This window comes from Martes martes (genome assembly GCF_963455335.1).
Source record: "Martes martes genome assembly, chromosome: 2".
In the NCBI taxonomy this organism is placed as follows: Eukaryota; Metazoa; Chordata; class Mammalia; order Carnivora; family Mustelidae; genus Martes; species Martes martes.
The window spans coordinates 84,572,182-84,591,333 of record NC_137889.1 but is presented as its reverse complement, the minus strand read 5'-3'; the positions used below and the strand labels follow the sequence as shown (position 1 = coordinate 84,591,333).

The 19,152-nt window shown below is 37.9% G+C and overlaps 1 protein-coding gene across 1 annotated transcript in view; it reads right to left on the bottom strand.

The window, feature by feature from the left end:
- The window catches only part of DCHS2 (dachsous cadherin-related 2), a gene marked incomplete at both ends in the record, with an annotated part of 261,937 nt that overhangs the window by 67,095 nt on the left and 175,690 nt on the right, over positions 1-19,152 (bottom strand). Inside the window, 4 exons of the mRNA XM_080796327.1 lie at positions 879-1,088; positions 1,293-1,427; positions 13,872-14,111; positions 16,332-17,175. Of these exons, the coding sequence (XP_080652453.1) occupies positions 879-1,088; positions 1,293-1,427; positions 13,872-14,111; positions 16,332-17,175 (1,429 nt within the window). The remainder of the gene's footprint in view (positions 1-878; positions 1,089-1,292; positions 1,428-13,871; positions 14,112-16,331; positions 17,176-19,152) is intronic.

The following is a 19,152-nucleotide window of genomic DNA, read 5'->3' as shown; positions in this document are numbered from 1 at the left end:
TCAGATGCAGTCTCTGAAGCATTACTCTCTCAACTCCTATCATCCTATGTGCACACTAACATATACCAAAAAAAAATCGCTTTTTCTTTTAGATGAGTAAGAAGATGTATGGGGCGCCTGGGTGGCTCAGTGAGTTAAGCCTCTGCCTTCCGCTCAGGTCATGATCCCAGGGTCCTGGGATCAAGCCCCACATTGGGCTCTCTGCTCAGCAGGGAGCCTGCTTCCTCCTCTCCCTCTCTCTGCCTGCCTCTCTGCCTCCTTGTGATCTCTGTCTGTCAAATAAAAAAATAGAATCTTAAAAAAAAAAGAAGATGTGGCTCTCCCCATACAAATGCTAACATTATTTTGCCAGAAATTTTTATGCCTCTGATCCAAGGGGAGTCATATCACAAAATTATCTTCTGGGTAGAAGTTCCTACAGATTCTGGTCAGGGGTGGGGTATGGTTGTAATTTTTAAGTGTTTTACTGGTATTCAGATCTGGGAACTGTCGATCTCTGTGTTCTCTAGGTTCCACTTAAGAAAAGACTAACAGAAGTCTTGCTGGCTCAAAATAATAAAAATGTTAGTGATCCTATAAAAGACACGTAAGTAGAAAAAAGTTGTTTATGTTCCATCTGCACACCCACTAATGTTACCACAGAAAAATTCACAAGATTGCTGAGGGGAGATTTAAGAATTTGGAAGCCAGGGGGAAAAAAAAAAAGAATTTGGAAGCCAGTGTCTCAGGCTGTCGTGGAAAGGACACACATGGCCCCCAGTAGCTCTTACAGAGTGTGTATTTTGTAGACACTGCAATAGACACCAAATACAGAATGACTACCAGTGTGTCAACTCAGTTAGTGTCCTGAGGAGAATTTTAGTAGAGAAAATACTTACCAATTATATGATACCTGACAGCTCCATTATTGCCAGCATCCATATCAGAAGCCAAAACAGTGTAGACAACTCCTGACTCCTGGTTTTCCAGAACCTCAATGTCATGACCAGGAACCATAATCTGTGGTGCGTGATCATTCTCATCTTCTACAGTACAGAGAACCGTCGTGGTGCCAGATAACGAAGGGATTCCTCCATCTTGTACGAGAACTAATGTGAAATGAAAGATGGCAAAGACTGTGGCCATGAATTGATGCTGAAAATATACCACCCCAACTAGACCGCGTCAGACCACACACTAACTGGGTAGCACTGGGTCAATAACAGTTTACATAAAGACACACTACAGACATGTAAAACCACTAACCTCCTGCTCACCACTTTTGTTCGTTAGCATAGTCAGGCATCCCTTACCTCGAAGGGTGAAAACTTCCCAAACTTCTCTGTCAAGTGTGGTGGTGGTCACTATTTCTCCAGTGTCAGGATTTATCTTGAACAACTTAGATGAAGCACCTGCCATGATCTCAAACTGAAACTTGGAATTGATTCCTTAAGAAAAATATAAAGAAAAAGTTAGTAATTATCTCTTTGGAAACCATTCTTCTGTTTTCCTTTTCTTTTTCCAATGAACACATTAGATCAGAGATGAAAAAGTCAGGATGCTTAAACAACCTTCAAATTAAGGTAAAACACACACAGACACACACACACGCGCGCACACACACACACACACACACACACCCCTCTTTTGGCTGTTCTTGCTAAATAAAAGCCTCATGGGCTGAAATGCTTGATTTTCAAAAGTCTTAGGAGACTTCCCCACAGTGAATGCTTTGGATTTTTTCCCTCTCATAAAAAATTTCTTATGAGTGTGCAACCCTACAATATATTCCTAATTACTCCTTCTAACACCCCTGATTGTGATTTAATGACATAATTGTAAGCTTACGGGGCAAATGACAATTTCTTTAGATCAACCCTCTATTTAAAAGCTTGTGTTCACTTACGGTATTCTGTTTCTTCTCCATCGCAGGAGGCAAGCACATAAACTTGCTTATATGCATATTTTTGTTTTATTTTCTATTTAGTATTCAGTCTCCTATCTGGAGTGAGAAATGTGGTACCACGTTGGCATACATTTTGAAAACAATGCTTCCCATTTTTTTTGTGTGTGTGGTTTCACTTCTTCTCTGAGAGAAGTACCATATCATTTCCATCACTGATTATGAAGATAATTCATACCATTAATTTAATGAGTTTATCCCATGCTATTGTTGCTTATTTTGCACCTTACACAATTCAATTACTTCCCTATCTTCTTTTCTAACTGACAAGAATCTACCAATAGACATAGTACTTAGAGTAAATGATTTTACACTTCAATAGAAGATGAAATACTATTTTTTGGCCTTGACAACAACAGTAAAAAGACATCAGTTACAAATTACATCTTGCTAGTCTTAAAATTTTTCATTCCACTATTTACTGGATACAATATAAGACTGAGTGCTGGAGAGAGTAGTATATAAGTCTAGTTTTATGTAAGAATAATTAGATGTCTTCTTACTGTGTCCTTGAATGGGAAAGGATATGTAATATAGTTTGAAGGCATTTTAAGGACTTTAAGAGAAAAGAAGTCTAATAAGACACAATCAATATATTTGATATGGTGTGGTCAGAGGTCACCAAAAACTTACCGTTTTATCAGTAGACATTAGGTATGTTATTCCGTTAGTGATTATTTAATAATCTTAGTGATTACTTTGGTCTCATAATGGTCACATACTCTGTTCTACAACCAAGACAATTCTAGAAATTCCAGGTTCAATTTGTTATTCCTATTCATCTCTTTGTACCTTAGGAAAATGGGAACAGTACCATCTTACATCTATTTTCCTGTTCTTCAAATATCTGGTGACCAAAATCAAATGTGAAGCACAGAGCTATTTTCCCAAAAGACAGTGGCAAATCAAATGGGCATGGCCTCTACCTTCAGGGGGCTTACATGGAGAACAGCACCTTTTAATTTTGGCCCCTTTATTTTTGAAATCAACTCACCCATTCATTTATTTTTTTTTAAAAGATTTTATTCATTTATTTGACAGACAGAGGTCACAAGTAGGCAGAGAGGCAGGCAGAGAGAGAGCGGGGGGAGGAAGCAGGCTCCCCGCTGAGCAGAGAGCCCGATGCAGGGCTCGATCCCAAGACCCTGAGATCATGACCTGAGCCGAAGGCAGAGGCTTAACCCACTGAGCCACCCAGGCGCCCCCACCCATTTATTATACAATTTTATCATACATTATACATCATGTTATATTTTATATATTACATTATAAATTATTTTAATATTTATTTAAGTTATTTAATATTTTAATTCCCAATACCTGCCAAACCTAGATGTTTAAAAATAAATGCAAATCTTTGTTTTCCCTTCCTTCCATTGTTCCCATTATTCTGTAATGTGCTTTACCTTTCTACCCAATATGTTCCTGACTTTTTAGAAATTTTCAGATTTTATTATTTCCAGTGTTCTATATAGCTTTTATTCCTGAGATAAGCCATATACCTTCAACCCCCATACTATATTAAGAATATATGACTTTTACACCATAGTTTGTACACATACATTTTTTACATACATTTTCACACTCCAAACTTCACACATTTCACAACTTAAATTATGTGAAATAACTATAAAATATTTTACTATGGCCCTTTTAGAATTTAACTAGTGCCTTGCTTCTTCCTCTTCACAACCTATAAGCATCCAGGACAAACACAGCATCATCAGACGTGAGAACCAAGAAAATAAAAATAAAATAGAGATTATTTAGTCTAATTTCATCACCTTCCTATGCACAGTAGAAATTGGGTCTGAAGATATTCAGTGATGTGACACACACCTAGTGAGAGGGGCATGTGTGTATGGACCCATCCATATATTATTCTTAGACCTCAAGACCTACAGTGTATGACCTCTTAATTTTTCCCTCCTTAGGACATCCTTCTCAATTCCCTCTGTCCCTCTCCAGTGACTTTCCTGGGTCCTGAGGCTTTTTGCCAAAGATGCCCAGCAACATTCAACCCGCATCATTCCAACCATCTCTCTGCCCTCCTGGGATATCCAGCAGATTACTCGGGCTCAGAAAATGTCACAACAACATGGACTGAGGCCACAGAAATGTCATTTTCATCTGGCTGTCTTTCCAGCTTTCCTGTGTCATCCCTCTCCCATTCATGTCTCCCACCCAACATGTATTGGGTAACTCTTGCATATCGCTTTCCTTCCTATTTCCCAGAGAAAATGAAGGCATGGAAAGCATTCTTTCAACTTTGTGTCTACATTCAATTCTAACTCCTGACTTCTGTTTTGATGGCAAAAGTAATTCTTCAAGGGCTCCCTCTTGGAATTTTCCTATTACATCTAGCTTTTTTTTTTTTTAATCTAGCCTTTTTTTTTTTAATTAAATTTTCCCCTGAATTATATTCTTCTCTAGCTATAGGAATCAAAATTTTTTTCTCCTTCTCTTTATAACCAAGCTTCTTTAAACAATGTATCCATTCTCTGCAGCCAGCTTGAAATTGTCACACCTGGCTACTCTTCCTACAGTCACCTGTTTATAGAATTTACTGGTCATTTTTGTTTTTATCTGATTTGTCTTTTCTGTGGTTTCAGATATTGCAGACTGATGTTTAAAAAGATGGAAAGGAAGGAACAAAGGGAGAGAGCTGAGAGGGAGAGAGAAAAGATTCACTGTTTTCAGTTTCTACCCATTTGCAGATAACACCCACGCGTCCGCATTGATCTCCAGTTATTTGGTTGTTTCATTCATTTGTTCATGTGTTCGTTCATTCATTCACGTCTTCATTCATTCACGTCTTCATTCATGCAATGCACATATACTAAGTGCCAGGCACTGGAAAAATACCATCAAGTAGTAAGTAATTATCTCGGTCTTCAAAGTTTCCCTTTAGTGGGGAGACAATTAAATCAATGAGTTATAGACAGTGTGGTAGAATACATGAAATCACTGAGGAAATGGGTCAAGGAAGACTCACCCCAGGTAGATGGTCTATTCATTGATCACCTCACTAAATAAACATATAGAGAGAGTGAGAGCAGGTGCCAAGGTTCTCTGCCAGGTGCTAAGAATATAACTGCTATCAGGAAGACAAATTCTTTTTTTTTTTTAAGATTTTATTTATTTATTTGACAGAGATCACAAGTAGGCAGAGATGCAGGCAGGGAGAGAGAGAGGGAAGCAGACTCTCTGCTGAGCAGAGAGTCTGATGTGGGACTCGATCCCAGGACCCTGAGATCATGACCCGAGCCGACGGCAGCAGCTTAACCCACTGAGCCACCCAGGCGCCCCAGGAAGACAAATTCTGTCCCCTCACAGTGCTTGCAGTATAGCAGTGCACATAGAAAAGTGAGCAGGCAATTACCATTCCATATAAGACATCACTGGGAAACTATGGTTGCCTTCCGTATAAGCTGAGCCTCTAAAGTTGAATAGGATTTAACAAGTAAAAAAGAAGAAAGAAGGTTTGAATGCATTAAAAGTAAAATCCAGGGTCAGCTGGATGGCTCAGTCAGTTAAGTGTCTGCCTTCAGCTCAGGTCATCATCCCAGGGACCTGGGATCGAGTCCCAAAATGGGGGGTCCCTGCTCAGTGGGGAGCCTGCTTCTCCCCCTGCCTGTCGCTCTGCTTGCTGGTGATTTCTCGTTCTCTCTCTGTCAAGTAAACAAGTAAAATCTTTAAAAAAAAAAAAAAAAAGTAAAATCCAAACACCTTAGCACAGTCTAGCAAGTCCCATACAATATGGGCTCTGGTGATCTCCCCACCCTCTTCTCACATACTCGCTTGCTCGCTATGTTCCTGGTCCATCTGCTGGCTTCCCTTCTGTTCTTTGAAAGTGCTACATTTCTTTCTGTCAGGGTTTGAGTGGTTACTGTTTCCTCTGGCTGCTCCTCCCTCTTTCCATGGGGTCCTAGTTATGCTACTATTGGTCCCAGATCTAAATCTATTCTGCTCAGCTCTGTCCCATGATGCTGGGGGTCAAGGATCTGCAAGCCACATTTGTCTCTTGCCAACTCCTCTCTCCTTGAGTCTGCTGCAAGGGGACACCAGCAGACAGTGAACATCAGAAGGAGAGAAGAGGCGACCCCTTCTGTCCACTTACTGTCCTTGTCAGCACTGTCACTGCACCTGCTGCAGCACGCTCACAGCTCTCAGCCTTCTAGAACTCCCTGAACCAGGCTCCATGAGCCCCAGCCTCTCATTTACTTTTTTGGTTCTCTTTTTCTTTAGATTCAGATGACCCTGACCTCTTCTGTTTCCCAGTGTTAGGGGTAGTAGCTCTTCCTATAGTGAGTTTTCCTGGGTTACTTCTGGATTCCCTTTTTGCTTACTCAGCCTTCCAACACCTGTATTATAATCTCTGATTTTCCTGACCACACCTGACTGATGAAGTATTTGGCTGCAGAAGTAGGTCTCAGGTTTCAAAGATTCTGGGTTTGGTTATGTCTTGGCCTTGCATGCAGTGCTGAGTTCTCCAACCATGGAAAATGGAATCCCAGTAACAGATGACTGGCAGTCATATCATAATCAATTAAGTTATCACCTGTGCTTGATTGTGAGGGAGTCACTCTCAAAGGACTCAAGTTTCATAGAGAATAAAATGACTCTCTCCATAGGGGAGTAAAAAGGATTGTGATGGGAGATGGCTGTTTCTGGACATATTAGAAACTTGCAGAAAGAAAACTATAAGCTGGAGCTAAAGCTTGCAGGTCAGTCATAGTTAAAAACCAGAAAGATTTTATATGAGCCTGAAAATTAATTTTCCTGAAGATCAGACCCAAGCCGAGTGACAGATACAAGTAAAATCTAGCAAGAAGATGTTTATTCACATGAAGACCCGTAACTAGACTCATCTCAACATTTTGCAGCTAACTATGTACAAATCTGCCTCTCCTTCTGTAGAATGGCAGGATTTTTCTAAGTTATATTGGAACAAACCAAGGGAATCTGTGTGGAAGCCATTTCTAAGGATGTGAGGCCCAGGAAAATAAAATAGAACTTTGGTTTAGGCTGGAATTATTGGTGTCATGTGCCTAGCAGAGATTCTGAATTGAATGTGTTAACTCATAGCTATGTCTCACAACAGTTTCTTTGATGTCCTCGTTCAACAGTGGCCTATCCTTACTGAGGTTGAGATGCCAAATCTCTTGTATACTGTCTCAGAAGAATAGAAAGGTTTGAAGAACCAGAAATGTTAGGACAAATTTACCTTATGTATGACATGCCCACCACCCTACCCCCATGACCATTCCCAAGAGTTCAGAGGAATCTCTTTTTAAAGATCCTGGTGAAAACATTGGTCAGAGGGATCCCAGCATTTTTAAAAGTCCTCTGCTAGCTGGCCCCTGGAGGCTGTGAATGATGGTGCTACTGATCCTGGAGATACATTTTGAGATTAAACACTCTATACCAACGTCAAGTGATTTGATTTTACACAGCAGAAACAACAGAGTACATCTTTAGGTAAACTCTTTTACTATTGGCCATCATCTACCCAGCAGAGATACTGCTCTTCTTGGCATCCAATAGAACATCATATTGATCCACCATTTTGATGACTTCGTAATTGGATCTAATATGTAGAAAGTGGCAAGTAACTTAGATGTCTTAATTAGATATATGTAGTAGACCAGCTGCTGGCAAATTACAGCCCACTGTCCAAATCCAGCACACCCCAACTTGTGTAAAATTTTACTGAAACACACCCACACAGGTTTCTTTATGTATTATCTATTGCTACTGTCTTGATACAAAGTCCGAATTGAGCAATGGAAATTGTGTGGGCTGCAAAGCCCAAAATATTCACTATCTTGTCATTTACAGAGAAACATTTGCAGAGCTGGAGTCATAGCCGTTGAGGATAGAGAGGAAAGCTAGAGTCACTTCATAATGTGCCTGGCTGTTAAGCAAAAGAAAATAAAACTTCATCATCAAAACCATGAGGAATTAATAAAGAATTCTGACCCTGGGAGTATTATTTTCAGATTTACTTTTTAGGAAGATCATTCTTCATGAATTCCTCAACTGGACGAAGCTCACACAACTCAGAAAGTTTTAAGGCAAAAACAGGATCATGCCTGACTGACTGAATGAATGAATGAATAAATAAATGAATGCATTCTGAAGACTGAAGGCGGACTGAAGCAGTTCCAGTTTCTCAGATCACAGAATCAAAAATATTTACTGAGCTCCTACATCTTAGCTTGCACTGACTTAGGGACCTGGGATAACAGTGAATAAAACATGTCCTGAACCCCTGAGAAGTTCACCATCCAAAAGGCAGGCAGACAGGCAAAACAATGAGACAATTACAATACTCTGTATTATATGAAGTATGACTAAATCAGTTAATTGACTAAATCAATTAATAGTGACTGTCTCTGGGTGAGCAAAATTGTAAGTGATTTTTCTTTCTATTTTTCATGGGGACTATTTCATTAATTCTAAGACACATTATCCCCCACATTTTAACATTTCTGAAGCTAGATGTATTTTAAAATTGCCGCTGTTTTAGAGTCAATGAAACAGATGAAATAGCATCATGGTGTCATTTCTCCCTTGCTTCAAGTGGAGGCTGTTGTGCGCAGTTGTGACCCCAGCACAGGACGTTTTCCCGGAAATTGGATCTGGAGTGAATTCAAAATAAAGCCAGATAGAGAACACAACTACCCCTTGAACAACATGATTTGAAGTGCACAAGTCCACTTAACATGTGGATTACTTTCAATAAATATGGTGCAGCAATGTAAATGTATTTTCTCTTCCTTCTGATTTTCTTAAAATAATTTTCTTTTCTCTAGCTTGCTTTATTGTAAGAATACAGTATAGAGGGGTAGCTGGGCGGCACAGTCGGTTAAGTGTCTGACTCTTGATTTCAGCTCAGGTCATGATCTCGTGGTGGTGAGATCAAGACATCTTGCCCCCCACTTCTGCACTCAGCAGAGAGTCTGCTTGAGATTCTCTCCCTCCCCCTCTCCCCTACTCATTCTCTCTCTCTCTCTCTTTCTGTATCTAAAAGAGAGAGAGAGAGAGAATACAATATGTAATACATACAACATAAAAATATGTTTTCTTTGACTGTTCATGTTATCCTTAAGTCTTCTGGCCAACTGTAGGCTATCACTGGTTAAGTTTGGGGGAGTCAAAAGTTAAAATGTGGATTTCTGACTGGAAGAGGGGCAATTGGCATCCCTGAACCCCAGGTTGTTCAACTATACATTTTTTTCTTTATCAATAGACAATAAGATCTCATTGTAGAATTTGATATTTTTGCAGGGCATTATGCTGTTGAATTATTCTGTACTCACCACTATTGAGCAAATACACCAGTAGGGACTGAGTCATCTTCCCTGGTGAGGCACCCTTTCTCTTGGGACAGGTGGGGAGGGGAGTACACCCTGGGGGTAAATCTTTTCTCACTAACAATAGAACTCTTGTTGGTGGTACCAAAAGCTGCAGCAGTTTTAATACTTTAGTTAAAATCTGGTAGTTGTTTTTTCCTTTTAATACATGAAAAAACTCCTGTTAGAACTAGCGTGAGTCATACATCATAAAACACGTAGCGTTCGAAGTCCCATGGGTTTGAATGCCAAACAACACTGTAGGCTTACGATTTTAAAAACTGCACTGTAGAATGCCAGAAAACATATGTTCAGTTTTCTAATATTAAGTAATGCTATCGTATTTTTTAAAAATACAGAACCATAAAGTAAACCATTCCTAAGTTCCAGTGTGATGCCAGTTAGGTTAAAATCTTGACGATGACATTTAATTCTTGTGCATAATTCTTTTTCATTGTTTTAACCCAACAAGCAGATATAAAAAACAAAAACAATAGCAGCAAAAGATTGAGAGAAAATGGATTCAAAAGCACTTGCCTGGGGGTATAGCTCAGTGGTAGAGCATTTGGCTACAAAAGCACTTGCTTAATAGTTCTGGCCTCATTAAAGAACCAGGGTTAACAGTAAACCCAAACTGTCTCCACAATGTGTAGAGGTGCATGAGACTCTTGAAGATGCTTGTGGTTATTTCAAACATCCATAAATGCAAAGCCAGCAAAACAATAATTTTGCATCTAATCTCTCCTTCAGGCAAACCATAATCTCTAGAATACTGAACTCTTCAATTTAACTAACAGGTTGCAGACTGGTCACTCAAAAAGAAAATAACACAGTCACTAGGGGCACCTTGACCGTAAAAATTGGAATGTATATTTACAGTAATCATCTTTATTTGATATATACAAATATCTGAGAGAAATGCTTTTCTCACTCTTCAGACATTAAAACAAGAGATTTCTCAGGAGTTTTCCTTATCAAAAATAAAATTTATAAGATAAAGTAAGGTCAAGGGGAGGAAGCATTTTACGAAGTTTAATAATTGCTAATGAGTAACTACTGCACTGATCCACATCAGGGGCAGGTTCAGCCTGTGTCTGTGAACTTGGAGAAGTAGTTTCTGCATTGCCCAGAGATGTGTATTGCTCAATTTACACCAGAGAGTGCTCTAAGAGAACTTCATTGAACTACTGTGAAACACAGAGCTGATATATATTCTCCTTTGTCTCTATCACCCTTAAAACTATGCTGCCAGAAATGTGCTAACTAAATTCTGCAAGTACAAGCTGGGAGGAGCAATTGTTACCACACTGCAGTCATGTGTCTTTGAGCATAGTGAGAAAAATTTTGTGATCATACTGCCCCATTCTGGCCAAAAGAGAGAAAATTAGGTTAGTCTTTGAAAAGAAAATTCTTGTAGCATCATATACAAATTTATGTTAAAATGCATTTCATTAGAAGATGATGTTTTCCAAAAGGGCAAAGCATCTAAAATGGTATATAAGGTAGTATAGAAGCTCAAGGGAAATCTATCACCCCTTAGATGAACAACTTAGGAAGAAAATTTACTGCTAATGTTATTATTTCCATGGACACATCTATTACAATTCTTGTAAAGAACAATTATACTGATTATGTAATGCTACTTGCTATACACGAATGTGAATTTTAAAAGATTGGCTTATTTACGGGTTGGAAAAATTAATATTGTTAATATGTCTATACTAGCCAAAGAAATCCACAGAGTCAGTGCTATCCCTATCAAAAGTCCAATGGCAAATTTCATAGAACTAGAACAAATAATTCTAAAATTCATATGGAATCACAAAAGATCCCAAATAGCTAAAGCCATCTTGAGAAAGAACGAAACTGAAGGTATTATGCCCCTTGATTTCAAACTATACTGCAAAGCTCTAGTTATCAAAACAGCATGGTACCAGGATAAAAACAGATGCACAGATCAGTGGAACAGAACTGAGAGCCCCAAAATAAACCTGCACGTATATGGACAATTAATTAATGAAAAAGAAGCTAAGAACAGTTTCTTCAATAAATGGTGTGGAGAAAAATGGTCAGTAGCACGCAAAAGAATGAAACTGAACCAATATCTTACAGCATATATAAAAATTAGCTCAAAAGGAATTAAGTACTTGAATGTAAAACCTGAAACTATAACATTCCTAAAAGAAATCACAGGTGGTAAGCTTTGTGACATTGGTCCTAGTGATGCTTTTGCGAATCAGACTTCAAAGTCAAGGGAAACAAAAGCAAAAATAAACAAATGGGAATATATCAAATTAAAAAGCTTCTGCATATCAAAGGAAACCATCATTAAAGAAAAACCCTCCTGAATAGGAGAAGATATTTGCAAAATATGTATTTGATAGAGGTTAATATCAAAGATATATAAAGAACTCATACAGGGATGCCTTGGTGGCACAGTCTGTTAAGTGCCTGACTCTTGGTTTTGGCTCAGGTCCGGGTCTCAGGGTCATGAAATCAAGCCTTGTGTCAGGCTCCCTGCTCAGCAAAGAGTCTGCTCAAGATTCTCTCTCTCTCTCCCTCAGCTCCCCCCCTGCTTGTGCTCTCTCTCTCTCAAATAAATAAATAAATCTTTTTTAAAAATCTCATACCACTCAACAACAAAAAACAACTTGATTTTTTTTAAAAGGCAAAGAATCTAACAAACATTTTTCCAAAGAAAACATACAGATGCTAACAGGCACATGAAAAGATGTTCAACATCACTAATAAGTAGGGAAATCTAAACCAAAACCCCAGTGATATGTCACCTCACATCCACTAGAATGGCTATTATCAAAAAGACAAAAAATAACAAGTGTTGAAGAGGATGTGAAATGAAGAAAACCGTTGTGCACTGTTGGTGAGAACTCAAACTGGTGCAGTCACCGTGGAAAACAGTATGGAGGTTCCTCAAAAACTTAAAAACAGGACTATCAGAAGATCTAGCTATACTACTCTTGGGTATTTATCCAAAGATAATGAAAATACCAATTCAAAAAGACATACATGCCCCTATGTTCACTGCAGCATTATTTATGATAATCAAGATATGTACACAACCTAAATGTCCATCAATGGACAAAGGGATAAAGATGTGGAATGTGAAGTGGAATATTACTCAGCCATAAGAAAGAATGAAATCTTGCCATTTGCAACAACGTGGATGGACCTTGAGGATACTGTGCTAAGTGAAGTAAGTCAGAAGGAGAAAGACAGATACCATATGATTCAGTCATATATGGAATCTGAAAACAAAACAAAACAAAACAAAACAAACCAACAAAAGCAAAACAAAGAGAAACTCATAGACATAGAGAATAGGGGGTAGGGGGATGTGTGAAAGAGGAAAACAAGGTCAAATGTAGAGTGACAGATGGTAACTAGATTTGGGGGGTAACCACTTTGTAGGGTATACAGATGTCAGATTATAATGTATACCTGAAGCCCATATAATAAAAAGAATATATATACATGAGATAAAAAAAAAACTGGCTTACTGAACTATTTGTATTAACTCAGATGGGAAAATGGACATATGCTCTAAATGGCAAATATGGTAATTTTCAGAATTATTTTGTTTAAAATATAAACAATATTAATATTAAAGTTACTGAACCTTAAATACCAAAAAAATCACAGTGATATTGAAAAGGAACTCTAAGACATTTACAAATCCCCAGCTATAGTGATTATTCACTTCAAAGTTATTTGTCTGGACATGTTGGCTGACTTTAATAAGAGTAATAATAGTAATGACAGAAGTTGACCTTTATTGACCATTTATTGTGCTGGTCAAGGGTCTTAGCTCTTTACACATAATAATTCATTCATCTTTTTAATATAACTAGAAACTAGGATCTATCATTATCCCCATTTTCCAGATAAGCAAACGGAGGAAGAGAGAGAATTAGCTACTTGCTCAAAGTTACACAGCTGAAGTAAAGGGTAGTTCCAGGATTCACACCCAGGCAATCTGATGCCAGCATCCTCTCTCTTCCATTGCACTATATAGAGAGGAAACACAGATCCATCCATTTACCTGTTTGTATGTGGTGTACCTAACCATTACATTCTGAAAAAAAAAATGTGATACCTTGTCTATACTGCAGTTTATTATCAAGATCAAACAAAAACATGTTAATTAGGTATGTAGCACTCTACTATAAATAATAATATAAGTCAATAGAAACAAATGCCATATAAAAGCACACATTATCGAGGGGTGCCTGGGTGGCTCAGCTGGTTGGTTGATGCATTGGACTCTGCGCTCAGTGGAGAGTCTGCGTGAGATTCTCTCTCTCTCCCTCTATCTCTGCCCCTCCCCCCCAACTACACACACTCTCTCTTTCTGTCTCTGAAATAAACAAATAGATAAAAAGAACACATTACCTTTACATGTGTATGTGTTTTTATGTGTACACTAATTATAGAGGTATTAGAAGTTTGAAATAACTAGCAATTGTCTTCATTTTCCTGGGCCATAACTAGTTTCAAGTATGTGAATTTTTGTTTTTAGCATTAATTATCAAGTTTCCCTATTTTTAAATTACCTGAATCTTTGTCCATAGCTTCAACCCTTATGACAAACTGCCCTGGATTTTGGTTTTCTTTAATTGAAGCTTCATATAGTTTCTGCTGAAACACAGGTGCCTCATCATTCACATCAAGAACAGTGATCGTCAAAGTCTGAGATGAAGAAAGTGCTGGTGTGCCATCATCAAGGGCCAGAAGCGTCAGAATGTGCTGAGGCTTTATTTCATAATCCAAAGGACAGGTGGTTGTTAGTAAACCTGATTTGAAAGAGGAAAAGAACAATATATAATAAACATTTTCTAGAGAAGTTGTGCTTACTCTCCCTTTGTCTAACTTACTTAACCTGCTAAAGGTCCAGAAGCTTTCTTTGCTAAAGAATAAATTTCATGAAACCAACATGAAGTTTATATATTTTCAAGAATAAAAAGGTAACTTTTAGTCAAAAGAGTTATTCTGGTTTAAATTATAAGGATGAATGAGAATTCAGAAATTATCATATACCTTTACCTACAGATATGATTACATCTAAATTATTTCTCTACTTCCATTAAAAAAAAAAAAAATCCACCATAGGGGCATCTGGGTGGCTCAGTCAGTAGAGCATGCAACTCCTGATCTCAGGGTCCTGAGCTCAAGCCCCACACTGGGCATGGAGCCTATTTAAAAAAACAAAACAAAAGCACACAAACCAAAAATCTAGGTTGTAACAGTAAGTGCTTCCATGTCCAATGACACTTTGTGTCATTTACAAAAAAAGGAGAGTATGGCTACATTCCTTAAGATAAAGAGTCATAGTCTCTTTATACTGTCTCAGTCAACTATGTTTTTTTTTTTTCCTAACAAAAAATAGGAAGACTATCTAACTCAGGAAATAAACTTCACAAATAGAATATGTCTCCATCCTACTGCCATTTAAGCACAGAACTCATCTAAGCAGTATTATAATTATCACAGACCTGTACCCCTGGGGATAAATATACATTATATGTTTATTAAAATAAAAAAATAAAAATAAATAAACAGTATTATAATTAAAGTATTGCACATATGTAGCTCTCACATGATTCCAACCATCACATTTTTTTTCCTTTGAAGACTGCTGTTTGCTTCTCCAACATATACTCATCCTATGAGAACTTACCTTCAAATAATTAAAGAAGCTTGCAGATTCCGATTTTATAAGGTAGTTTTTCAATCAGTACTGATCCCTCTGTACTTCAGAGCCAAAGTCAGTGCAAAACTCACTGTGTTTTAAGAAATGTGAGCTTCACAAAGAAAAATAGCCTGTCTCCTCTGAATGCATTCAGCCATGATCATTTGTGTCTTTGAAAAATATCTCAACTGAAACAGCCAGTACAGTTAAGAGTCATGATAACTATATTACTGAGGCACGATTCTAATTTTATCCATTCACTTTAACAATCTGAAATAGACCTTCCTTAGCCATGTTGGAAAACATTTTAAGTATCGTTGAAACAGGTCCTTGGAGACCCCAGCTCTCACAGAAATCAGCAGCTGGGTCTGGACTATCTCTCTGTCAGTTGGGCTTTTAGCTGGTGGTCATGCATGCCTCAGAATGGAACCATATGTACAGGATTTAATAAATATTTTGATGAAATTTTCCAACCATATATAGCCAGCCTAGAATCATGACTTCCAAATCCTATACATTCAGCCCCATTCCAAATAACGTTCTTAATGAACAGTTGGGCCAAATGGTATACATCTGAGATGTTTTTTCTAAGACTCATGCAAAATGACTGTGTTTTAGAGAATGAGGTGGTAGTCCATGTCTTTGATATCTCCTGAAAATCAGGTTGAGGGGTGTTCGTTTCCGATTTCATAAGAATGACACTGCATACGTGTAGCCTTCCATCAAACTGCATCAAAACTTTTAGTAGACATTATCTGGCAACATGGCGATAGCAAGACAAGTGAAGTGACAGTGAGCGACATTTCTACAGAGTGGACGGTAAATAAATGTTTCTGCCAAAAATAAAATGTTACGGCTGATGTGGGAAGTAAAGGTATTCATGCCCAAATCAATCCAACCATTTAAAAATACAGTATTTCCAACTACTAACAAATGGATATTTGTATGATCTCAAAGATAAGTTTCCGTTCTAAAGTCTTTGGATAATGCTGATGATTACACATGCTGTGCCTTGATTCACTTTGGTACCATCTCCTACCCTGTGAAGATCTACAGCACAAAGCAGTAAAGTTTGCTAGTATATATTCATCCCATGAAATGTGAGCTGGCAACAAAGCATCGTCAATATTAACAAACAGGTCAGTTACAGGCAGCTGTCTGAGTACAACTCCTGGGCCTTTCATTTACATGAGCTAAACAGTAAATCAAGTCACATTTCCTTAAAGCTTATACACCTCAAGAACTGTCATTTTAACAGAGGAAAATGAAGCAGACAAATGTGAGCCAGTGATCAGAGACTTTAACTGACAATGACAGACAGTACCTGATGACTCGTCCAGTGTAAATGCCATGTTTTCATTTCCTGAGAGGATGCTGTATGTTACTCTTCCGTTCCTTCCTTCATCTGGATCTTGAGCACTTATGTGGTGCACCAAAGAGCCCACTGCAGCATCCTCTTTGATGTGAGCAATGGGGAAAGACATAAAAGTGGGGCTGTGGTCATTTACATCCAAAATCATGACCTTTGCCATCAGGGATCGCAATCGCCGGTCTGTCACATTCACAGCCTGGTCTGACGCAGTGACCGTCAAGGTGACAGCTGGAACCCTCTCTCTGTCAAGGGGGGATGCAGTGACTAATGTGCCGAATGAGGGGTGGATGAGAAAGAGACTCATCGCAGGGTGGTGGCATTCAATGAAGTATTGAATTCTACTGTTCAAAAAGCTGCCATCCCCATCTTTGGCATTGAAGACATGCACCAGAGTCCCTATAGGGACATTCTCTTCGACACTTATCACAATGAGCTCTCCTTGGAAAGATGGGGAATGGTCGTTCTGATCCTCCACATCAATATTCAGGAAGACCGTGCTATTCAGGGGAGGGCTTTTGCTATTGTCTTGAGTAACCACCCTGAAAAGGTAATGAGATGTCATTTCATAATCAAGTTTTTTAGAAAGGAACAAGTCTCCTGTTGAGCTGTCGATTTCAAAGTGACCATCCTTGTCATCCTCAGCAATACTGAAATGTATCTTTCCATTATGATGTTGTTGAAGGTGATCGGGTGACTTGAACAAGCTCATTATTTTTGCAGGCTTCAAGTTTTCGGGTAAAACTAAGTGTCTAATATTCTGAGAAATGAGAGCTCTCCCTTGAGATAGTGGTATCACCTGAAATAAGAAGGAAAAGGAGTTGTTGATTTAGGGTCCTTTTTAAGAGTTGAATCAATAGACGTGACGACATTACTTTGAAGCTAATTCCTTCCATTTGTATGATACACATATGTTAACTGGTGAGAAAATGTCTTTTTCTATTATATAATTCCAGTATATCTCTGAAGATTGAAAATTTCATAACATCTAGGAGATAAGAAAATACAGAACTTTCTACCTCCCTGTTTGTTCTAATGCGTGAAATGGAGTTTGGTGAGACGATGCTATAGTTAAACTGAACTGTAGCTTTGTGATTCTTCAATGAGAATGTGGGATAGATAGTTCCTCGAATTACTCTAAATCCTAGAGACCAATATATCCATAATGACAACATCTGTGCACATTTATGTATCATGTGTCTTTGTTTATCTGAAACCAGAGATGTGGAAATATTACGATATAGAATTTTCTCCTAACCCACACATCCTCAATCAGTAAAGAATATAATTTGGAAACAGAATTCTTAGGGATATATATTTTTGATTATTATACATATTTGTATTAATGTTAGTGATTATCACATGCATGAACAAAGAAATCTAGCTATGCACAATCATCTCATTTTTGACTGGTGAGTGTGAATTTCTCCTACAATGCAGACTTCCCACAAGTTGTTTGCTCATTATGATTAAAGCAAAGCCTTTAAATATGGTTCTCAAGTGACTTCTCTAAATTTAAAAATAATGACAGAGAACTACATGATATATTATTGACCCTTGTTTACATAAAAGTTTCTCCCACAAACTTACCAGGTCCTTGTGATTAGGAAAAAGTAAAAGACAATACACTTTTTTGTTCTTCATAAGCAAAGCAACATAAATGTCTATGTAGTGATAAAAGTAAAATATCTTGTCAGGAACTGTACAAAGTTAAAATTAAAAGTTACTGGGGTCTAATCATTTCTCAAGTGATAATAAAAAGATACACACAAATCTGCAATGTTCTCTAAATTAAATTAAATTTAAATTTAATAATAAAATAATATATAATATTTAATAATAAAAATAAAATTTAATTAGTTTAAATTTAAATTGAAATGTTCTCTAAAATTAGCATTCATGTATTTAAGCTATCTTCGTTGTACACATTTACATAAAAAGCTAACAAAAACCTTCTGAACGCCTTTTCACACTATATGTTGATGATGGAACATTACCTGGATATTTTTTAATTTAATTAGCCAACATACAATAGTTTCAGATGTAGAATTCAGTTATTCATCAGTTGCATATAACACCCAGTGCTCTTCACATCCTGTGCCCTCCTTAATGCCCATCACCCAGTTACCCCATGGCCCCCACCTCTCCTCCAACAACCCTCAGTTTGTTTTCTACAGTTAAGAGTCAGTCTCTCATGGTTTGTCTCCCTCTCTGATTTTTTCCCATTCAGTTTTCCCTCCCTTCCCCTATGATCCTCTGCACTGTTTCTTATATTCCACATATGAGTGAAACCATATGACAATTGTCTTTCTCTGACTGACTTATTTTGCTCAGCATAGTTACCTCTCCAGTTCCAGCTACGTTGATGTAAATGGTAAGATTTCACCAAATGAGTAACATTTCAGTGTGTGTATGTGTACGTGTGTGTGTCTGTGTATGTGTATACCACGTCTTCTTTATCCATTCATCAGCTGATGGATATCTAGGCTCTTTCCATAGTTGGGCTATTGTGGACATTGCTGCTATAAACATTCGGGTGCATGTGCCCCTTCGGATCACTACATTTGTATCTTTAGGGTAAATACCCAGTAGTACGATTCCTGGGTCATAGGGTAGCTCTATTCTTAACCTTTTGAGGAACCTCCATACCATTTTCCAGTGTAGGAGGGCTCCCCTTTCTCTGATTCCTCGCCAGCATCTGTCGTTTCCTGACGTGTTAATTTTAGCCATTCTGACTGATGTGAGGTGGTATCTCACTGTGGTTTTGATTTGTATT